The sequence below is a fragment of the Kwoniella dejecticola genome, chromosome 5, assembly GCF_000512565.2.
Source record: "Kwoniella dejecticola CBS 10117 chromosome 5, complete sequence".
Taxonomy (NCBI): Eukaryota; Fungi; Basidiomycota; class Tremellomycetes; order Tremellales; family Cryptococcaceae; genus Kwoniella; species Kwoniella dejecticola.
The window spans coordinates 1,721,771-1,744,532 of NC_089305.1; the positions used below are offsets into that span (position 1 = coordinate 1,721,771).

At 49.2% G+C, this 22,762-nt stretch overlaps 8 protein-coding genes and 1 non-coding gene across 9 annotated transcripts; 4 read left to right on the forward strand and 5 right to left on the reverse strand.

The window, feature by feature from the left end:
- Positions 1–247: 247 nt before the first annotated feature.
- Positions 248–1,378, forward strand: I303_104737 (uncharacterized protein; the record flags this gene model as incomplete). Its single annotated transcript, XM_018407588.1, has 4 exons — positions 248–355; positions 418–476; positions 536–1,082; positions 1,145–1,378. 4 exons carry the CDS (start codon positions 248–250, stop codon positions 1,376–1,378), a joined length of 948 nt encoding a protein of 315 aa, XP_018262799.1.
- Positions 1,379–1,832: 454 nt separating this feature from the next.
- I303_104738 lies at positions 1,833–1,947 on the reverse strand. Its single transcript, XR_001936505.2, has one exon. It is a non-coding gene; the product is annotated as a 5S ribosomal RNA (ribosomal RNA).
- A 1,542-nt stretch (positions 1,948–3,489) lies between these two features.
- I303_104739 (uncharacterized protein) lies at positions 3,490–5,218 on the forward strand (the record flags this gene model as incomplete). Its single annotated transcript, XM_065969027.1, has 12 exons — positions 3,490–3,562; positions 3,639–3,726; positions 3,792–3,843; positions 3,909–3,932; positions 3,992–4,098; positions 4,159–4,196; positions 4,249–4,270; positions 4,330–4,438; positions 4,509–4,652; positions 4,712–4,755; positions 4,833–4,945; positions 5,004–5,218. 12 exons carry the CDS (start codon positions 3,490–3,492, stop codon positions 5,216–5,218), a joined length of 1,029 nt encoding a protein of 342 aa, XP_065825099.1.
- A 318-nt stretch (positions 5,219–5,536) lies between these two features.
- I303_104740 (uncharacterized protein) lies at positions 5,537–8,564 on the forward strand (the record flags this gene model as incomplete). Its single annotated transcript, XM_018407586.1, has 8 exons — positions 5,537–5,775; positions 5,840–5,865; positions 5,934–6,137; positions 6,199–6,229; positions 6,287–7,013; positions 7,063–7,230; positions 7,282–7,764; positions 7,815–8,564. 8 exons carry the CDS (start codon positions 5,537–5,539, stop codon positions 8,562–8,564), a joined length of 2,628 nt encoding a protein of 875 aa, XP_018262797.1.
- Positions 8,565–8,704: 140 nt separating this feature from the next.
- On the reverse strand, positions 8,705–10,873 carry I303_104741 (uncharacterized protein; the record flags this gene model as incomplete). Its single annotated transcript, XM_018407585.1, has 3 exons — positions 8,705–9,925; positions 9,986–10,040; positions 10,122–10,873. 3 exons carry the CDS (start codon positions 10,871–10,873, stop codon positions 8,705–8,707), a joined length of 2,028 nt encoding a protein of 675 aa, XP_018262796.1.
- A 415-nt stretch (positions 10,874–11,288) lies between these two features.
- On the reverse strand, positions 11,289–12,163 carry I303_104742 (uncharacterized protein; the record flags this gene model as incomplete). The annotated part of the gene is made up of 5 exons (XM_065969028.1): positions 11,289–11,347; positions 11,400–11,455; positions 11,768–11,843; positions 11,896–11,948; positions 12,021–12,163. 5 exons carry the CDS (start codon positions 12,161–12,163, stop codon positions 11,289–11,291), a joined length of 387 nt encoding a protein of 128 aa, XP_065825100.1.
- Positions 12,164–14,824: 2,661 nt separating this feature from the next.
- I303_104743 (uncharacterized protein) lies at positions 14,825–17,967 on the forward strand (the record flags this gene model as incomplete). Its single annotated transcript, XM_018407583.1, has 4 exons — positions 14,825–15,826; positions 15,881–16,693; positions 16,758–16,874; positions 16,927–17,967. The coding sequence occupies 4 exons, from the start codon at positions 14,825–14,827 to the stop codon at positions 17,965–17,967; spliced, it is 2,973 nt and encodes a 990-aa protein (XP_018262794.1).
- A 172-nt stretch (positions 17,968–18,139) lies between these two features.
- I303_104744 (uncharacterized protein) lies at positions 18,140–20,777 on the reverse strand (the record flags this gene model as incomplete). The annotated part of the gene is made up of 8 exons (XM_018407582.1): positions 18,140–18,424; positions 18,528–18,836; positions 18,908–19,000; positions 19,058–19,146; positions 19,215–19,384; positions 19,465–19,852; positions 19,916–20,019; positions 20,083–20,777. 8 exons carry the CDS (start codon positions 20,775–20,777, stop codon positions 18,140–18,142), a joined length of 2,133 nt encoding a protein of 710 aa, XP_018262793.1.
- A 421-nt stretch (positions 20,778–21,198) lies between these two features.
- I303_104745 (uncharacterized protein) lies at positions 21,199–22,476 on the reverse strand (the record flags this gene model as incomplete). Its single annotated transcript, XM_018407581.1, has 1 exon — positions 21,199–22,476. One exon carries the CDS (start codon positions 22,474–22,476, stop codon positions 21,199–21,201), a length of 1,278 nt encoding a protein of 425 aa, XP_018262792.1.
- Positions 22,477–22,762: the final 286 nt, after the last annotated feature.

The following is a 22,762-nucleotide window of genomic DNA, read 5'->3' on the forward strand; positions in this document are numbered from 1 at the left end:
ATCCCAGTTGAGACGTTCAAAATCGGGCAGAGACGGAATTAAATCCAAATCCACTCACTCATATATCTCATTTCCCTATCTCCGCCAACTATTAACCTGGGTTTATCCACTGTGGCACTTGATCCCCCCCTTGTTGACACGGTGGAGGTGAATCACTCAACCTGCGTCATATTTGTCGATCGATACATTTCAGGTGGATTACATGCAATATATACCAGAGGGCCTCTTGAGCATACGCGAAGGCATTATGGCGTCAAGGACTAGGACGGTGGGAGGGTCAAGGGTTCAGAATCCTACTAGGACTCAACTGCAGCCTGGCACACCTGTAGACGAAACAGGCGACGTCAAATGTACGGTGAGTGGATACAGAGCCATCGATACATCCCCATGTCGCCTCATGCTGACTTTGGGACATAGGGTCATCAAATGAAATGTCCCAAATTACGAGCTGGCCCAAAAACTAAGAACGCAGGAAGGTGAGGTTGCGGTCGAAAAACGCAACAGTCCAATTCAGCTGACCTACATTGCATTGCAGAGCCTTCTACTGCTGTCCTCTGCCTCGAGACGATCCTGAACGATGCAAATTCTTCAAATGGCACGACGAGATATTCCCCTTAGACACCAATGGAGCCGGACCTTCGACGCCTTCAGGATCCACTCGCGCTTCCCAGCTCGTTCAACGCACGAATCAGACCCTCGGTCAATCTCCTGCAGCTCGATATGGTCGTCCGTTGGGCTCCGGTGGTCTGACTACAGCTGCTAGCCCTTTGAAGCCTTCCGTGACCCGTGTGCAAGAACCAGTCTTCGTGGAGGATGACGATGACGAAGAGAACGCTGACGAGATGGAGGAGATTGATTGGGATAAAGTGGACACGGAAGATCTGGAGAGAGAAGCTATAGCGAGCACACCCGCTTCGTCTCAGCCGACAGCAAGTCAACAGTATCCCAATGCTGCTACACCTGGTGCAGGGGTATCATTCAAGGAACGACTGATGAATGCCGCAGAAGACGGTCTGGGTAAACGAAGGAGGGAAGAAGAGACTTTAGACGTTGAGAGAACGCCGAAAAGGTCCGTTCAAGATGTAAGTCTGTAATATCCCCTATGCTCTGTTTCTGTTTCGCATATACTGACTCTGGCAACTAGCCAAATCCCTTCTTATCGTCACCCGCTACACCCCGTTCACCACCTCACTCGGTCCTCTCGCCAACTATCTCGTCCCTCGAGCAAATATCGGAACACCTTCATCGACAAGATCGACTGCTTCGCGCGGCTGAGCAGATGAAAAAGGGTATGCGGACTACGATCAAGTCTCTACAAGATAGAAACAAGGAGTTGGAAGACAAGGTCAAAGAGCTTGAAGGGCGTCTGAATAGCTGAAGATCGGACTCGCGTTAAGCTAGCGCGCTGTAAGATCAAAGGTCCAACATGAAGTCTCGAGCCTCATCTTGCGGTGTTCGATCTTACCATTTTGGGATAATTGCTCTTGACTTTCCCAGTACAATTTGTAAACAGCACCGCCGACCAATTCACGTTGTATCTTACAATCCTGTTGTATATATCATTATATCTTTGCCGTGCATGTACCATTTCAGTAATCATGCCGCTGTAATCAAAAAGTGGTGCGGAGAATATACCATCCATCAAAGGGACGGAATCACGCACAGATCGTCCGTTACACACAGTCTACCCTGAAATCAAATTATAACCTCCTTTGCATCCCAAATCGTTGCGAGCGGTTAATTCTTCTCGAGATGTTCAATCTCAGCATCGATAAAAAGATCAATTTAATCAATTTGAATGATGTCGACGACTCGTCAAAAAGGAAAGCAAAAACTACAGCACCCGGGATTCCCAAGTGGTCCCCCACCTTGGTACTAACCGAGCGATATCCAACTTAACTGCGGGGAGCAGACGGGACCCGGTGCTTTCTGGATTCTATGGCCGTAGATGAAAACTCAGGCTGTTTGTGCCATTATGAATTTTAGTACGGATTCGAAAGATCCTCGAGCACCGGGTCCCGTCTGCTCCCCGCAGTATGGGAGGAGATCGTCAATTCTTGTCTGCAATGAGAGATTAGAAATAGAGATTAGAAATAGATTTGGAAGCTTGAGGATTTAGCATCGCGAAAGAAATGGAGAATCAGGAGGCGTTGCAAGTGCATCAAGTCGAAGTGCGATATTTTGCAGCATCTAATAGGAGTATTCGGAAGCTGTCAGTTCAGATGTAACATTTACACGCAGAAGAAGTATAGGTAGGAATACACGCAGCTTCGTCGGTTTAGTCAAGTCAAGTTTCTCCCAGATACATCAACATTGTTGGTTTTCGCCGAAAAAGCCATGCCGTTCTGCTCCATACGTCTTGGCCCTCAGTCAGTCGTGTTTCAGTAAGCCCTCCCACAAACGCTATTTCGTTCAACCCCCTTCCAGCTGTGTATACGCAGTCGATTTACTCCACTTTTGCGCAACATTTCACACTGACTTGCAAGTCGTAATGAACCTTCGCGGCTATGTCGAAGACGGAACTACGCTGAACTGTAACTACCCTTTCGCTACGGGACTTTTTCCGTCGCACAGCCAGAGAATCAGTCAACCGTTGTCAAGGGTCGACATGAGCACGACCGTTTCTTACGGTAACCGATCACCTCAAGCCCGCGCCAGTGGGGGCAAAGGATCCTTGTTGGGCTCGTGCACTGAAACCCTGTGAGCGTCAGCATGCGGAGAATGTTATGATTTGAGCGAGACTCAGAGACGTGCAGTACGACGTCTGCGGCATACTAGCCTCATGCGACAAGGCTAGTATGTATGAACATGCTTAAAGTGGATCTAGCCGATGAGGTTTCGCATCGGATTTAGAAGTACAAAGGCATTCCTTTGATCTTTGTAGTTGAAAGGCGAATCTTGCCATCGATCTTGAGCTGTGTTTTTCCCACTCGAGATTCTGCTACTCAACCGATCTCCCCGCCGCTGATCTTGATTCTTCCTATCTCATACGATGTCAAAAAGCCAATGGAGTATCACTGAAGGTCAGTTTACTAACGTCAACGTCAACGTCAAAGGACCCCCGGTAGCTCGCAGCATCTCAGGTGTCCTTTGCGTGGCTCCGTATCGGACATCATCCTCCGACGACGCATCAGAGTGAAAGGACAGCGCAAAATTTTGCATGATCGAACACGACTTTCGCTTGCTGTGCATACTTGACGACAGAATACTTAGACACCATCTAAACCCGAACCGAAAGATATCACAATATCGACAGCAATACACACACACACATAACACACACAAGCTCTGTTCCGAGCGCGGTGTTGCCCTTAGAACATCCTTCCAGGTCAAAGGACGGGCACCGGAATCTTACACGCCTCGTCTGATCAGAAACAAGATCAACGTTGTTGATGATGATGGATCAACGTTTCTCTCTTGAAAAGCGTACACCGATCAATCATCAACATTTTCACCCATACAATTTGTTAGATCGTGACCTGTTCCAACATGGAATACCGCGATTCAAGTGATGACTCTGAATCGTCGTCGGTCCCTTCAACTGGCGTTCACCATCACGGCTGTGAGTCATCAACAGATCTTCCATCGACGATTGATGGAACGTTGCTCACGTCTACCCCAAATGTTTGATCGATCAGCGGACAATGACGAAGTTGAATCTCGTCATTCTGGTCAGAACCTCGATGTGTCGCAAGCGGCATACTTCGTCGAAGCTGAACGAACATAGTGAATGTTTTTCGACTTCTCGTGATGTAAGAGGGCATACTGAAAAAGGAACGACCCCTCGTCAGCAATAATTCCTCTTGGGTATACCGATTTCCCGTTGATCAAGAAGAAGTGCTGGTGGGTTGCGAGCAGAGTCTTGGACACCTTTCTGCGCTGACAAGATGACTTGATGGGGATCATAGCGTCAAGATAGACAGCACTACGTCGTACGTCATTTCGACCCAATGGCTCAATATATGATACTGAGCTTTTACTTTGAGAGCAGATGCTCGGCTCCCTCCCTGGCTTGTACCGAGGACCCGTTGACGACATACTAAATGACAGAAGTAGACGAAGGAGATTACTCGACATAGGGTGTGGCACCGGTATATGGTACATCAGATCTTTGCCGTCTATCCTGAAACAACAATACAGCGACTGACGCCGAAACAGGCTGCAGGAGATGGCGGAGATTTTCCCGCATGTAGACTGTATCGGCATCGGTAGGTTTCACGATTGGCCTGATCACCGCTGATGAGCCAGACATAACACCTTTGCAGCACGAGTAAGCTACCAGGTCGTCAACGCATAATGGGTCTAGCTGAGCATCTATCATGGGATCAGCACACAATTGCGCAATTGCACATTCATGCAAGTCAACGCCCCCACAGGATTACGAGTCTTTGGAGAAGAATCATTCGACGTTATCAATATGCGTCAAATGCTGCAATCCGTGGGTTAACGGGTTCTCGGATAATCACCGCTTTCCTGCGCCTTACTGACGATGTTGCCCTGTGACTTAGACCAACGAGTACCCCAGTCTGGTCAATGCTGCTTTTCGACTTCTCCGCCCGGGAGGCGTATTGTTACTGCACGAACCTCAGCTGAAGCTGCATAGCGCCTGGCAAGGATACACAGTCGATGATTTGGCTCCATACGTTACAAGGGTGAGCCATCGCATTGCCGCCTGAAAACGTGCGCTGACTCTTTTCTCCTTATGCGTCAGCTTATGGCATACCTCGAAGCTGCCCATCAGTACAGAGGAGTAGAGTGGGTTCATCCAGTCTTTATATCCGCATAGGACTTTTGCGACGTTGCGAACTTACTGTTGTGGCTGACGTACGTAGCACCGAGTTGTGGACCAGGATGGAACAATTGCTTGTTGAGACTGGGTTTGACGAGGACGCCATTGAGGTATTCTACCATTATAGGCAGGTATGCCCTTCCGATCCTCATACCGGTAAGCTCGATCGTGTCCATCTTCGAAACCTTCGATCTGATATTATTCCGGTCGACAGAGCATGGCGCGAATGAATGTTTGAACGGGGTGAATTATCTGTATGCGACTCGACTGATGATACTGGAATGCGGAGTGACAGATGAGGATGGGTTTGATGAGGCGTTCGCTGGCTCATCGGAAGAGGTGAGAGGCAACTCGTCAGGTAGAGCTGGTCCGTTGGGTGCTCAGGGGGTGTTGAGCCCATGGGGCTATTGGTGGGCGGTAAAACGGTAAAAAAGATGGTTTGGCAATACTTCCTATAATGAAGACTCTCCATATATAACAAAGTGCTCATACACGATGCAAGGTCATTGACATTCATGATGGTCAATTATGCAGATCCAACGCCACAGGGATGACTCACATGGTGCAAGTTGGTTAATCGATTACATGGAAAAACAAGGCGACCCAAACGCGTCTCTGTCAACACCAGCCAAATGGGGAATACCAATGTTGTCTCCAATTTTCGATCTTCCACTCTCTTGCAACTTCACAGTTCTATATACTTTCCGTGATTGCGTCCCATTTTGAGATACTCATTTGCATCGGAGGATGACCGCCTCTCCCTCGAAACCCTCAAACAGCATAATTCCCCTTCGATCGGGCAGCTCGACTTCGGATCTCAGTACACTTTCCTCGGACGATAAAGGTCAAAGCCAAGTCAATGGTGGACAAGGGAAAGGGAAAAAACGAGCGAGAGAAAGTGATGTTAGTACAAATAACCAGGCGGTGAAGAAGCCGAGGCAATCGAATGGGGAAATCAAGAAGGAAAGAGGGGTATATTGTCACATGTGAGCTCCGAGAACTTTAATCAAATTATCAGTAATTGAAGCTGACGAGATGCCATCAATTTAGCTGTAGAAGAATCTGCGATCCCGAACGTGAGCTGAGCTGACTCTGTATTTGTCTACTCCTTGTCATCGAGACTGATCTTGCGATTATTTTCTAGATTATCTCAGATGCACGAAGTCGAAGGGACCAAAAGATAGACAGTGTCACCTGTCATATTGCGATCGAGACTTGACCGCAAGATATGGAATCACTGCAGACCAGCTGAGCGGTATTCGAGGAGGATCGACCCAGAGAGAACAAGGCGAGCAAAGCTACGGATGGGAATGTCCTTGCTGCAAAGACGATTGCCAAGCTTCCGGCTGTACGTACATTCTTTCTGGTCATCCCCAAATCCCTTGGTCACAGCTGACTCCATCGGATAGGTCGCAAGAAAAAGGGACTTGAACCGATAGGGTGGGTCATAGTCTCAATATCGACGTACAATCTTCGCTGACCACATCACCTGTTCAGTAATTTATCGAAAAAGGCCAGAGCATCAGAGCTGGGAAAGCAAAACGGCGCGAACAGCACACATCTCGCTACACCATCCGCCTCAGCCTCGCCTAGCAAAGTCAGATCGCCTGTCAGCAGCAAACATAACGCCAAAGCTGGGTCAAGTGACGACGCTGCCCCACCTAAAAAGCGAGGAAGAGCATCGAAAGCAGACACTGCGGAGGCGGTTGATATGAAGGCGACAAAGGATGATCGCATGTCGACGGAAAGCTCAGAATTGTCTGACATAACGCCTGAACAATCTGTTCATGGTAGTAAGAAGGGCAAACCCCCTGTCTCAGCCAGCAAGCTGACTTCAACGCCGAACAGCAAGAAGCAAGCTAGACCGTCAAAGGTCAACGGCGAATCGGCAAAAGCCTCCGCGGCAGCAACTCCGAAAACGAAGAAGCTTAAGGCGGAGTCTCTGAAGACTCCCACGTCCGCTAAATCAACGAAGACAACAACGACGCCTACAGCCAAGGCCAAGAAGACACCTATCGTTGAGATTGGCAAGAAGTCCAAAAACAAGGCAGCGCAGCAGGAGGGGAAGGCGACACCGAAAAAGCCGGGCAAAGCAGGAGATAAGGATAAAGAGAAGAAAGTGAAACCCAAACCTGTCAAGAAACCTGAAGTCATCCCTGAACCACCTGTCTTTGAGAAGGTCGATACCAAATTAGGCAGAGAGGAGGCAGAACAAAGGATCATGGTGAGCAAATGTTTTCCTCCCGATAATATTATGCTGATCTGGTATACAGTTGCGAGAATACCTATTCAGGTTCCGAGCTGTGTTGTCTTTTCCCGAACGAGCATTGCCCGCGTTAGATGACTTCGATCGACCCTTGACGGAGGCTAGTGTACGATTGTTCGCTGGAGCTATGCTGGACATGGTCAAGGAGGAGCTGCAGTACAGCGAAGATGAGGAGGTATGTCATCTCGAGAAGATCTATAATCGCCTAGGCTGACGAAGGTGACAGCTTACCGGGACGCTGTTCAACGTCCGCGAAGAGCTGCGATATTACGCCGACCTCGCTCGATTCCAAGCAATATATAACATGCTTGCTGAGCCGCTGGATCTCCGTTCACCGCCTCTCGTCATCGACCATCGAGCGGAAGCCAATAATTCCGCTCTTCGGGCGATCTTGGATCTGGACGAGAATCAGCCTCCTCCAGCTTGGGCAGCAGAGTACACAGCCGGACCTTCGCGACGTACAGGTGCCTCTCGCATACCTCCTGCAACCGAAGTCATCCGGATGCTCCTTGCTTTTGCCGATAGGACACTGTCCACGCCAAAGATCAGGGGTGATACGGAATCTTTTGTGCCGGAAAATGACATGAGGAGGAAACACGCAAGTGCTATCAAGAAGGAGACATTAACCATGGAGGCCAAAAAGAAGAAGCTCAACGAGGCAAGGTTGAAATGCAAGACCGCAGCTGACACAAAGGCAAACAAGGAAGAGGTGAGTCATGTTAGCGAAGTGTTAGAACACCGATCTGACGTTCGGGGTAGACAGCGAAGGAGATAAGAGAGCATTCGATGCGAATTGCCATGATCGACGTCAACCTTGAAGCTCAGCTGGCCCGGCGAGCATTGCGATACGAACCCCTTGGTGTAGACCTAGATGGCAGAGTGTACTATCTCCTGGCACCGCGAGTGATCGAGGACGAAGGTCGACCGCCATTAGGTTGGGCTTCCGGTCTGATGGTCTGGGGTCAAGGTGTAGAAGGCAAACCCGAGTCTTCAGGATTGCCTGCATCCGTGGAAAGATGGAGCCACTTCGGAAAGGCCAGCAATGTCGCCTTGCTGATCAAGTGGATCGAATGGCGCTATAAGAAGCACCTAGAAACAATGAAATCGTCCAAGCCGAAAGCCAAAACCCCCAAAAAGGCTCCCGTGACACCTTCAAAGGCCACTTCAGCATCTGGAAAGAAAACACCTAAAAACACAATGAAGCAACAAACCCTTCTCGAGGTTGTCATTCCAACCTCCGCCAAGAAGTCCGCTTTCCCCAATGCCCTGTCAACGCCGATCTCGACTCAAGCTCAAGCACTAGGCGATGATGCTTCCTCCGCGTCTTCGGGTCTTACACCACCTCCTACATCATCAACAGACGGACTCTTAGGACTGCTCGACCCCAAGGATTACGTGCCTTCTCGAGAGACTGTCGAGGAAAACGGAAAGAATCTGATTTCGAAACTGCAATTTGTGCTAAAATGGTTAGAAGTCTTAGAATGGCAAGGCTACGGCGAGATTGCGTAGTACTGCGCCGGAATACAGGGAGTCGCGCATTTCAACCATATGCATTTCGCCTGGAGCGTAGATACGGAAGGGCAAATGAGAAATCGATAATCTCGATTTACGGTTTCTGAACGGGTGGAACATTTCGACGCTCTAAGCGACTACTGATTGATCCACATTTTAAAGTCTCTGAAATATGTGTACTGATCTTTTGGACTTGCCCAATCCTGCGTATGACCGCCGAAGAAGGTGGAGAAGAAGAGACCGATGAAGCCAACGCCGCAACCGTATTGCGATTGGATACCGCTCTTCAGATCTTCATGTGATTTGACGATCTGCCCTGGTGGAGACTTTAGGATGATTGGTTGTTGTAAGCTGTTTCCGGTGGACTGCAGCAGAGCAGGTTGGCTCGTGGTCGGTTCAGCTTCTTGGTTGATGAGAATGGCTTTGTTCGATAAGTCGATAGCGAATGGCGTCGTAGGATCAGTAGGCGTGACCGTCACCGAGGTAGGGATTCGGGTGTTGCTTTCGGTGACATAGACCGTGTCGGTAGTCGCAGAGGGGGTGACGGTCACTGCATTGGTGATGAAGTCTGTGGCTAAGACGGTAGTTGGAACGGTGATGTACTGGGTAGTAGGCGAAGCTAGAGCTGTAACGGTGGTGATCGAATCCGTGATCGGTATAGTAATGAGCAGAGCATGTTCGGTGGGAGCGGCATCGGCGGCTGAAGAAGAGCATGAAGTCGAAGTTTGGTCGTCTCGTCTGCGCAGAGCCGACGCCGAAGTTGATGCGCTGCTCAAGGCGGAAGAAGTGATCGTCGAGGTCGAGGCACTGTTAGATAGAGCGGGACTTGTTGAGGCAGAAGCAGAGGCGGAGGCTGACGGGATCGAATAAGAAGTCGCGTAAGCTCCGATTGGCGGTAGAGTAGAGGTAACCGTCACAGTCCCAATTATACTTGTGCTCGTAGTCGCAGCTATGTCCTTGCTCGTGTTCGTGATAGCGCTTTCGGAGACTTGCCAATCTTCATTGATATAGTCAATCGTCGAATCACTTAAATTACCACCGCCAAATCCGATAGTATTGATAATCGCCGCCGATGAAGCGTCCCCCGCATCTCCATTTTCACCTTGAATACAACTATCACCGTTCTCCCTGTATCTCACGTCGTTAGCGGTAATGACCAGTTGACCGTTCACCCATATATTGAAGCCCCCGTCGTTTTGTCCGGGAGTATTGAGCCATATATCTTGTCGGACAGTCGTCCAATCCCCTTTGGCGAACGTCCATGCGCCTCGACCTATTGAGAGGCCGTACGTCGACTCGCATATCGATTTGGGAGGGGTCTGACATAGCTGAGGGGTTTGTTTATCTTTCGGGACGTACTATCGTGTATCTCAGTAAGCTTCCGATTCGCTCAACGGAGAAGCATAATGGATACATACGAGGTACAATTCCCCTTGACCACCTGCTCGCCACATGAGACGGGTGCTAAAACAACTACAGTACGGAGAATCGGAATGAGCGATAAGCAGTTGTGAGCGTGACATGTACTGTAGTCTTCAACACGCTTTTACTCACTCTTCAGCGGCATTACCTCCCGAACAACCTTTATGTCCTCCATACAGCCCCGGCAGCTTACCGCCTTTGACGAAATCAAAATCGTGCGGGAAATACACACTGTATTCCAGACTCGCATTGGTAGCTCTCGTGACATCCAGCGGGGTGGCATAGAACTCTGAACCACCTTGAGGCTTGTTACCGGGATTGATCGATCCTTGGGGGTACAAGATCTGAAGAGCATTCCGACTTGCATCCCACTCGTCTTCGGTAAAATTGCCTCCGTCCGCCGAGGATTTCATGGGTGATCCTTGAAGAATCGCCATATTGTGTTTACCGGCGGCATAGGTGGATACTTTGAAAGGCGACATGTCCGAGAAAGTGGGCGGTAGTGCCCAAGATGCAGTGGGAGTGGGACTTGCAGCATAAGCGTCATCGGAGGTACCGCCCTCCACTAGTACGGGTACCATCGAGGGATCGGATGGCAGTGATTGGCTATCGATGTATGCGGACGAAGCGGTAGGAACGGTCGGCCAGTCAGCTTCAGCCTGAGTCATCGAAGAAGTCTCGGTATCCACGTGAAACGCCGAAGACGCTGAGGGAAGATCGGTCGTGGAAACTCCGGTGACTGCTGGATAAGGTATAAAGAGAGTCGGAAGAACCGAAGTGGTAGGCTCGGATGGAAGTGGCGCAGCCGCTGCCAATCGAGAAACAAGGAGTAGTGGTAGTACTGCCAGTCTACGACCTTTCGACGAATGGGAAGAAGATGACATCTTGACTATAATCTAAGCAGGGTCGGGGTAAGATACAGATGCTTGTCGCGCAGCGACTTTCATCCAAGCTGAATTGGTATCAAGGGAAAGATAACAGGGTGGTCTTGAGGATAACTTGACATTCCGATTTGATAAGTAGCCGGTCTTGCACACAGCTTAGGATCGTAAAGCAATTTGACACTTCTCAAGCAGGACAACGAGCGAAGTTCATGATGAGTTAGTCAGAGTCAGTAGGGCTTAGAAGTGTCATATACATCTACAGTGTCGTGTAGAAGTGGCTTGACTTGGTCGGGCAGTATCAAAAACAGAAAGTTGAGAAATGACCGATATGCGATAAGACCCATACATCTCAGCCACGCGAGGTCGAAAGTCCCTTCCTGTACCGTGATTGACTTCGAATCCATCGAGACGACCTTCAAACTCCTCGGGTGGGATGAATGACTTTCATATCGAAGGTGACGAGGTTCATGTTGTCTTGTACCCCTTCAGCTTGACACGAGCAGCACTACTATGAGATTTGACTCACAACCGATATAATCGCTTAGCCAGCCTTCTTCACCATCTGCTGGACCAGCATATCGGCTACGTGGATCAGCTCGGTCCGAGTCTCGCTTGACTTACAATAGGACTGTTTGAGAACCGTCAGCAGCTACTTGGAATTTCGAGTCAAATAGCAGAAGGCCCACTTACCGTTCTCTATCACTTGGCCATTCGGCTGTACTTGTCAGCCCAGATCTTTCGAAAGGACACTTACAAGATGCATGTTGTAGTACTATGAATGATACTCGCATCAGCAAAGCGGTTGTTAGATTATAATCAGGGTCTGTAACGCACTTTGATATTGCTAAAAACGACCGTCAGCTCTGTTCTTATCCAGTGAATTATCCGACTCACTCTTCGGCGGGATGTCTCGAAGCCGCGAACATGGACAGACTGTCGATAGCTCTTCCAGTCTCGGGGAGCCACCAGACTGTGGTAGATCTCAGCTTCATCATTCAGCCGATCCGGACTGCGAGACTCACTGTTCCTGTACCAGTAACACTGAGAATGCCTACAACGATGTAAGAGAAATGCGCTGTTCAGGTGTAACGTCTGCCTGTGTTAGGGAAATACTCATCATATGTAACTTCAAAGGAGCTGTACGCACTGATAGTAGACATCCCACTGCTCATCCAGGTTGCCTACCTCTGCAGCGATGGTATGGGCATATTCTTGACGTTCCGGCGTTTGTGGTGGCGGAGGGTGGTAGTAACCTTGATGACTACCTTCGCCTCGTCTGCGTTTGAACATTTTTTGAAGCATATCGTGGTTATTCCGATGTAATTGTCGGAATGTGATGATTTACCAGAAAGGGAAGAATTTGGAAACAGAAGTCTGCGATCAGCAATGGGCATCTTATAGATTCTTCCTTCTTGCATTCTTTCCTCGACAAATTTGAACCCTAAGGAGGTATGATGGGTGAATATTCAGGACGTGACAAAAGGTGACTGCTCCTCGACGTAACGGTCGATCATGATCTGGGGAATGAAATTGGTCTCTTTCCCTGCTTGAACGGAAACAACGACTTCTCAAGCGAGTTGGGACGAGCATGTATGGGATGGATAACGCACCTGTTCGGGTCGTAAGGTGATCCGATATGCTGCCCAATTAATGAAATGATTAATAAGATTAGCGGAAGACGAACCTTCTAGCGTGTAATCATGCTTGTCGTGAGGAGACTCAATAATTGCTGGCACCCGGATAACCTAAGATCTAAGCTTCTAGCGCCAAAAAGACGTGTTCCGGATTGTTCGTAGGAGGGTGATCATGGAGGCAAGGAAGAGAAGAGGCGACGGAAGGGAAACCAAATTGAAAGGGAACGCCAAACGAAAACGAAAACACGAGCAGATTGGGAAACACGCCTCACTCACGCCTTCTGGTGGACTATTGCCCGCATCACCTATCACGGGCATATACGACAACAACCCTGGTTGGAGGGGCGCTTCTTGCTGATTGCTGTTACGGTTGTACGAGTACCCTCCGCTTCGCTGTGAGCCTTGACTTTGACCTTGGCCACGTTGAGACCTCGACCTGCGAAATCAGTTGACGAATTTACGGTACTCGAGAGATCAGCAGAAAACCATAGATCGACTCCGTAAAATTTGATTTGATGGCGGAAGCGGATTATCTCCGAGTCACCGAGCCGGGAAGAGAAACTTTAGCGCGAATATCGAGACAATTGATGGTACCTGTAAGAGGATGCTTGGGTGGAACCAAAGGAGGGTCAGAACGAAAAAGAGGGTTTGTGGCGAAGACACCATGAAACCATGAAATCAAGACAGAACGAAAAGCGATGTGCGTATCCCATTTATGGGGATCAGATAAAAGATGAAAGCGCTGCAAATGCTTACCGGTCGAAGAAAGGTATACTAGGTGCCATGGTGACGTTTTTACACCGCCAACCTCGAAATGAGCACCAAAATCTTCTTACAACACGCCAAAGCGTACGCTGCCGACGAGCGTAGTGTGTGTAGGGGATTATGCGGGTGGCGAGAACGATCTTTCGAGACTATGTCACACCTTGTCGATCTGCTGGAGCGTTTCAATCGACTAAAGACGATAAAAAGACAGAATAGAACAGAATATGAATATTCACAGTTGACAATATCATGAGAAGGATGATGTTCTCAAATATCGTTTGGGCCTTCAATCTCATCCTCGTCAATATCATGTAGATCAGCGGGCTTCTCTGCGATGATTCCGTTGTTCTCCCGTTCTTCCATCTGGCCCAAAGCACCTCGAATTCTAGTCTAGAAGCAGTCGTACCCTGCCCGAGGGGAGACGGGAAGGGTAACAGCACGTTCTTCCATCTTGATGACCTATGAATGCAGGGAGCTTTAAGCTGTACACCCTGTTTTACACCCTGTTTTCCTGCTGATCGGACTCATCATTCCAGATTTTAGAAGTGGATCGTGGACCAATTCTCGTGCTGCTGTGTAAAAAATGGGCTGGAAAAAGCAAGCACTGACATCATGAATGTGTCAAACACAAACTCTAAAAAGGGTCAATTATCTGATCAAACGCCACCATCAGACACCAGAAAACCCTTGCGCATGTTTGTCGTGCTTACATAAGATAAGCTACGAAAAGCTTCCAGAAGAGGTCGAAGCTGTACAGCGGGTTCGAGGGTCCTTCTCTACCCGGTCTCTGCGCATATCACCGCGGTGAGGGGAAGGAATCCAATCTTTGATCGACCTCAGTGTTTTACCGAGAAATAGACCGCCGCGAGTCAACAGTGATGTGGTGAGGAGCCATCAAGTTTGATATGGAAATGGCTTGAACTTCAACGGCGCTAGTAAGTGTTGAATCGGATTTGCATGACGAGGACATGGCTAAGAAAGTTAGCAAGATAGTACATACATACAATATGCCAGAAAGATGTAAGTGATGCGAACTTGATGTTGTCGGTGACGTAATTCCTGTGTGGATACCCGACAATATCGCTGTATAGCCATACCTTGCGGATGACTACAAGCATATTGCACTTGCCTCACGATCGCCAAAGTCCCCTTCTCCAGGATTTGACCCGGTTGATGGAGACCAATTAAATCGAGGAGCTCCTTGTAAAAAAGCGGGGAGCGATAGCGTCATTTTCTGCTCGAATATACGCCTTGATGTACGTGGATCTATCGTACAGGAGGCACCTTGATCGAGCTGGTCATGAAAGAATGAGAAAAAGGGAGAGAAGACAAAGGCGGAAGAACAGTCAGAAGATGTAGCTCGAGTGATGCGAGGGACGAGATTGTTTGGTTGAATGAGGAACGGGATCAAATGGTGAATAGGAACCCGGCCATTTCGGACCATGCCGAGGTCGGACATGACGATCACTTCAACTTCTCCTTTCTCCTTTCTCAATTTCGCAATTGACTAATCCATCATTCTCGGTCTGCTGCTCATGTCTGGCCAGGCAGGATGACACTGAGGCATCCGCTCGGTCTCTTGCTACTATGTGCCCTGTTGAGCGTGGTACGGGGTCATAATGACTTAACCGATTCATCACGTACGGCAGACGGTCAATCGACGCAGAATCTCAGCTCAAATGCCTCATCCACAGACACCTTGAACCGGGGCCGGCCGTCATCTGCAATTGCCAATTCGTCACCTTTCGATATGTGGTCTAGCTTCCGAGTCTCGGAATACACTTGTAGCCTGCTGGACGGTAGCGATCTCGACGCGGCACCCGCTACCAAGGAACCGCCTGAAGAGTTGGCGTACAGCTCCACGGCATCCATAGCCCAGCCTACCGAGTCGCCAGAACCGTTTATCAGTTTCGAGGACTGGAAGAAGATCAAGCAGGCTGAAGAGGAGGAACAAGACACTCAGGATGAAGCAGAAGCTGCTTCCAGCTCTTCAGTATCCGAACAATCTGAAATCAGCTCAGGGAACAACGCTCCGATCCCCACCGAAACAGCTGTCAATCAGTCACATGCAAATGACTCCTCAAATGTGACCGTATCACCCGGTCAATCGTCCGCTCAAACCAAAGGAAAATCCGATATCCCGACATCGAACTCAGCGTCCGTGCAACGACCTTCGGCATCCCCTCCACCAGCCCCGCATCACAATCGATACAATTACGCTTCTCCGGATTGTTCAGCGCGTATTCATTCATCATCCCCTCAAACCCAGCACGCCTCCTCATTACTACACAAGTCGAGAGATAGATACATGCTAACGCCATGTAAGGCGAAGGAGCATTGGGCGGTGATTGAACTATGTGACGAGATCAGGATCGAAGCTGTGGAAATCGCTATATGGGAGTTTTTCAGCGGGGTTGTGAGAGAAGTGAGGGTCAGCGTGGGTGGGGAGGACGACGAAGACTTTGAAGATGATCCTGCGGACGACGTGACTGGACGAAGTGTAAAATGGGAAGAAGTTGGCTCGTTCGTCGGGAAGAACGTTCGAGGCGTTCAGGTATGTCCGTTGTAATGGCACTAAGTCTGGCTCAGTCTGACAAACGTGTCATAGACTTTCACACTGTCGCAACCAACTTCGTTTCACCGGTTCGTCCGACTTGATTTCCCCTCTTACTACGGTACCGAATACTACTGCCCGGTCTCGCAACTGAAAGTGTACGGTATGAACCAAATGGAAGCGTTTAAATGGGAGCAGAAGCGGATCAGTGCTGCCTCGAAGGGCAGGAACGAAGCCAAGGAGAAAGAGGCCGAAGAGCGGAGAGCCAAGGACAGAGCGGAAAAGGAGAAGCAAGCAAATGAAGAGAAGGATAGACAGCAAGAAAGGGAAAAAGAACTTGATGCGCTGGAAAAGCTATTGCATGAACAAGCAGGTCGAGTTGTCCCTGATATCCTGACGGAGACCGCTATCTTGTCCAAATTGGCGGAAACAGCGAACACCAGATCCTCGGATGCGAAGTCGAGCAGCACTACGGCTACTAGCTCATCCGTTGATACGGCTTTGACTACAGACTCGTCGCAGACGCCGAATGTCAATTCGGACAACGGAAACGGCACTTCAGATCCCCCGAAGACCGCCCAGAATATGAATACGATGACCACCGACACTGCTGCTCCATCTTCTCCCTCGGTCTCCGCTTCGACATCATCCTCATCCACATACTCAAGAAGCTCGCCACCGCGTACTGACTCATCCGAGTCCATCTACGCCTTCATCATCCGGCGTCTCAACGATCTCGAGGGGAACTCGACTCTCGTGGCGCGGTATATCGAGGAACAAGCGAAAGTCATGCGGTTAATGTTGACCAGGGTGGAGAAGGGATGGGACGAATGGAAGGAGGATGATCGAGGCAAGTGGGAGCAGGAGGTAGGTCTCGTCTCGTCTCGTCTGTTCTGTCAAATCAGGGCATGTTGGACTGACTCGCCAAAAGCGGATGAGACAGGAAGATCGGCTCGGTAAAGTCATCTCCCAACTCGAACTGCAGAGATCAGCATTTGAGGAAGAAAGGAAGACTTTTCAAACGCAACTGCGTGGCTTGACCGACGAGGTATGTCAGCTAGACCCAAGACCTCGGAGTGAGCTGATCGTCGCTTTTTCAGCTCGGTTATGAGCGTCGTCGAGGCCTCGCTCAGCTATTCGTCATGTTTATCATCATCATCCTCGGGGTCATCAGTCGGAGTTCGACGATTGATGCTGTTCTCAAACCCTTACTTGCCGAAGCGAAACGCCGTAGAAGCATATATGGTAGCAAAAGCTTTTCTGGCCCTTTGACTGGACTCCGTATCGATATGGGAGCAGGACGACCACCCGCAGTGATAGGTCAAGGTAGACCTAAAAGCCTTTCAGACTTGAACGACGCTCTGATCCCTCAAGTAGATTCACCTACTTCACCTACACCTACGCCTGTCTCTGCCAAGTCGCATGCTCGTTCATTGGGGAAAAGCAATTCGATCAAGCGATCAGGTACACCGAGACAAAGAAAACTACCTCCTGGAGTCTTGACCAATTTCCGATCTGTGTCAGCCACCGACCATCTCCCAGGCCAGGTCCCACTCAATACGTCCTCCTCTTCCCCCTTATATACCTCCTCTTCAGGTCTGACCAGCCCGAGACCGCGAGGATCGTTGAGCTCGTCCTTGAATAAACCAAATGGCCCCACAAAGAAATTAGCTAGATCATCGCATTTGCATATAATCGATTCGGATCGACGAAAATCAAAATCTCCTCGACCAATTCATACTTCTACTTTGACGTCACCTGTGAACGGTGATGAACGTACGATAGCAGGTGACGGATTTGAAACTCCTAGAAAGGCGACAACGAATCATCACCAAGTTTTCCAGAATGGTGATCGATTCTTGTCTACTTCGCCTTCCAACGAAGTTTCCCCTTTTACGATATCTTCAAGTCAGATGCCTGAGCAGAGCACGGTCGATGACGGACCGAGCGATTGGGGGACAGATGCAGAGACTGAAGCTAGTGTCTCGGAAGTTGAGGATGAAGTGGAACACCTCAGCAATAACATCGTCTCGAATAATAGTTCACCTGGGACTGATGATCACCAAGTGCAAGTAGCAGATGAGGTGGTCAAGGAGTTGGCAAACATTTGGAATAATCCATCGTCGTCGTCGGGTAAATGATGAAAAGCAATATACCTCGCACTGTTATACCGTTATCGTATTGATCTAGAGTAAGATTGTTGTATGTGTATGTGTACTGTAATGCATGATATCTATAATAAGCCCAAGAAACCCATCCATATAATGCCTGATCTGTAATTGTATGATACTGTATACATCGTAGCCTCACTTGTTAAAGCCTGTACACCTCTCCGACGTCGTCCGCCCCGTTGACTTTCATAGCGACATACCTAAACACGGCCGTTCCCAGCGCCGCGAATAAGAAAGTGACGTCGAACAGTCTACCGAAGACGCGGAAATCAGGTAGAGTCGATAAGAGCGAATGGTCCGTTTGAGAAGTGTCTAAATGTGCTGCGTAATCGATAGAACCACCGCTTGAGGTCGACGCCGATGACTCGAGAGGTGCAGGTGGGAGGGAGGTTCGTAATTGAACAAGAAGGGAGATTACGTATGTTGCCTGTATATGAAAAGCTTCGTTATCAGTATGGAATGTCTATCTTTATCTCCACCTCAACTTCAATGCACGGGGAAGATGATGAGGCAGGGAAATGACGACTGACGAAGAGTTGACCAAGACTCAAAAGCAAAAATCCCGCTCCGACAGTCTTACTTGTCAACCTCAAGACTTTGTTCAAACTCCTCATAACCTGAGCCAAACTGGACATGATCAATACTCCCGTCAAGATGATCGAGATGGACCTGGACCACGATGGGACGTCTATATCGATCGATCCAGCTGGGAGTTTCGAGATGGCTAAAGCCAGTAAGAACGATATCCAATCACCGTTGGTATTTCCTTTGCCTTCTTGAGGTGTGTCGCCCGACGCTTGAGATCGGGTGAGAGGAGCGAAAAATAAAGATGGAAGACACTGAATTGCGTCATACGAGTCAAGCACCTTCTTCGCTGAAATGTATTATCGACAAAAAGGCAAATACTCACCATGAGCAGACGAGCGGCACAGTAGATAGCGAAGACATAGCCAAAAAGGTTGTACAGCTGACCCCGGAATGTCTGCCCGAAATCTTGGTGTTTCTACGTGAGCGGGGTCAGCTGAGGTTCCATCTGTACTTATCAGGGATTGCAGCTTACCTTCCTCAGCTTCATAGCTTTCAAAGACTTGGACACTTGATGCTCCATAGTCTTCAGCCCACTCAGCTCCGCTTGAAGTGAGATCGCCTCTAAATATGCCAACGACTCAGCTGTGACCCCCGATCTGTAATTCAGAATCCATTTTGACTCAGCATACCTTGATTCTGGCTTCCGAACATCCTTCCCATCCATCCACCTCTGGCGGGCGTACTAGTCCCGCTAGCCGCATCAACTCGCGTTATCTCCTCTTTCTTGTTTACCAAATCGTGTCTCACACGGTACAGCGATCTTTCAGCTTGGAGAATATCGTTGTCCGTGAGGGATCGACTATTCACACCAAAGCATAAACATTTTAGCTTGACCTGATGAAATCATAAAGTAAACGGAACGGAGTTAGTATAACTTACCTTCCGGCACCGATAGTATGTTCAAAGAAGTTCCACGCCGTCCTGACAGCTCCAAAACCCGATAAACTGCCCAGAACCAATACGCCTAAGACAACGACTCTACCTAAGCTTGGTGCGAGCCATCCGCCCTCTTCCCATCCCTCAGGACCGGATGTGGACCATTGAACGATAGCTTCGTCGATTGTTGATGCGGTAGACGAGGGATCATCGACGTCAAGAACGGGCGTAGGAGGCGCTGGAGCAGGTGTGATAGGTATGGCGGTGATGTAGGGCGGTATACGGGTGAAGAGGAATATGTACAAGGTGAATGGGATTAGGGAGATCAGGAATCGGGAAGTGAATGATATCGAAGTTGATTTCGAGGGAGTTGTCGAGGCGGAGGATGATTCTGCACCCTGGTCTCAGCGCCTGTTCAAGACTGTCAAAGACTGCGAAGCGATGGCTTACTTACCTCTTGATCTGTATGTAAGAAGCAAACATTGTACCAGCGGTACGACCAATAAAACTATACCCAGGATGACATGAAGAGATACCGAGAAATTGACTCTCCGCGATCTGCGCTCACATCATCAGTCATCTATCCAATTTGAACATCGTGTCCAGATATAGCTGACTCACCTTGAGTGAAGTATGCCGACCGCATGGAAGACTACCAACGTCAGGAGATTACATCCCTCCGCAAAGCAGATCCCAAACAACACTCTCGAGAACCGATGTAGCCCCCTCGTAGCTTTCTTCGTCGCTTTCGTACCCTGGGATTGACTATGTCTCGATGCTCCATGACTGAGCTGAAGCACCTTCTTCGATACTCCCGAGCCGGCCTCTTTCAGCTTTTGTCCTAATTGCTGCAACTCTATATTATCTTCGCGGGGCATAGAGGGGAGATTCGAAGGTGGGTTTGGTGTTGAGGAGCCGGGGGAAGAAGCGTACGGGCCGAGATACGATTCTGCTCTGGGGACATAATCTTTGCCTCCGCCAGGGAGAGACGAGTCTTTCCGTATTGGTGATCCGGGATACGACGACGTCGGTGTGATACCTCCGAGTAACGCTTCATCCTCCGTATCCAGATCCAAATCAGATTCAACTGTATTTTCCCTCCGAGCATTATTGTGTGTCGTGGTAGATGGCAAGAGTTGTTCGGGTTGAGAGATGTTTCGTAAGCGGGGATTGACGGCTGCTAGGAGGAATCGGCGAGATAGGAAGAAGTAGACGATCCGTAAGACCAGGAGAACGAGGGTGTCGAGCAGGATGGGAGATGTAGCGGATGCGGTTAGGGGTGTGGTGAGTGCGGGCGGAGTGATGTCGTCCTCCATCGTCTCGAACTCGAATCGTGTATACTTGAGCTGTTCAGAGTTGATTTACCTGTAATGAGTCATCGTGATGATTGCTCATATTCATGTGAACGCTGATGAAAAGAGGTTAGGAGGACTGCGAAATATGTATAAGTGCAGGGGGAAGTGCAAGTTGTCAGGTCCTCGTGCCCCACGTTGACGGTTCCCGCCGGGAAATAACACATAGATACGACGCGTTGAATCGGTAACCCTGAAAGTAAACAAAAGGTGATGCTGCATACAACCTTGCACTGTATTCATCATACCGTTAGTATAGAACATTACATTTACTATGACAAATCTGGACTACCTTCTCTACTATGAGCACACACGGGAGGTCTATTATGATCGCCCATCGGTGCCGAGGACACATACTTCCCTTTCGCTTCAGCTTCTAAACCTATCAAGATGCCCGTGCTGCAGGAACAGCCCTTAACCATTGACCATATTGAAATGGCTCTTGCGCATTCCCCTCCTGATTTCGAGATCCATTCCCACCTACAGATGTAGCTTTACAGCTTTTTGCACTATTTCCTCCGACGACTTGGTACAGCGTATTACCGTCGACTACTGTGAAAGCTGAAGTGTATCCTCCAGCACCGGCATCTTGGTCCGAGTCGTTTGACTGAGTAATGGCGGTTTGAGGAGCAGTCGTGGTCACAGTCACGAAGTGATTCCTTGTCACTGTTCCTGTTGGTGTCAGAGGCGAGGACGATGTTGGAGAAGATGACTCGAAGGCGATTATAGCTGACTCGGGTGGGGCGGAGGTGGGTACCTGTGCGATCTCGGTCTGGGAGGTCTGCTCTGGGAGAACAGGTTCGGCGGATGTTGCAGAAGTCGTGATGTAGGTCGAGACGATTTCGGTGATGATGCCATCCAATGATGGGCTGTTTCCCGTGGTTTGTATTTCACCTGTTGTTATTGAGCTACTGTCAGCGGAAGGGATAGCCTGAATCGCGTCGGTTGTCAATCCAGCGGTGTTAACGCCTTCCGAAGTCGAAGTGTACGATAACGTCGAATTGGTATCCGGAACTGTTTGAGCAATTGCGCTTCGCGAGCCATCCCCAGATTCGCTCGTAGGGATTTCGACATAATTCTCACCTGGTGTTTGGGCTTTGTCAGTACTTTGTATTGGCTCTGGCTCTGACTCTGACCCTGGCTCGGGAATTGAGCTACTGGTAGTTGCTACCTCGGTAGGAGATCTCAAATTCGGTTGATCTTGTTCTGGGGAAGTGAAAGTTGATACGGTAGAGGAAATCATTGTATTCAAATTCTCTGATAATGAGGCCATAGTATTGCTATCAGATAACTTGTTTGAGTCGGCTGACGAGGGCGGCTGGAACGCTAGAGATCTGCTAGTGCTGACCAGACACGACGAAGTGCAAGAGCAGGTGCCTTCTGTTTCCGACTTCGGAATAGAGGGAGATACTTCCGTAGTGGCCAGCGCCATGTTTTGAGCGATTGGGAGGATTGTGTGTGTCTTGCTGAAACTCAAAGATGCGTTTGGTCGTTTACGTGATGTGGAACTTGCTTCAACGGTGGGTTTGACATCGATCGTCATCACACGACTGTCGTTGGGGGTATTACTGCTGATCAAGTCGAGAGAGGCAGATGATACAGGGTTGCTTGCCATTACAAGCGTTGCCAGTGCGGAGATTGCGGAGGACCTGAAATGCTTCATCTTAGCTGAATCGGACCGCTTTTACAAATTGCAGTGACCCGAGATTGAGGAGGTCTAAAGTCTGTTATCGCGGTGTCTGATAATGCGAGGGGTTTTAGAGGATGCGCAGAAATGCTGCCTTTGAGCGCCTCGGTGGTCTTTCTTTGCAACTTGCTATCGTTTTACGGATGTGGTGCATCTAATGTCAATCTGCTATTGTGAAAATCCAACCATTTTCGGCTCTGCGAACATCAAAGTTTCTGGTGGAGTATTAAAGTAACACAATGACTCAATCAGCAAGTCAAGT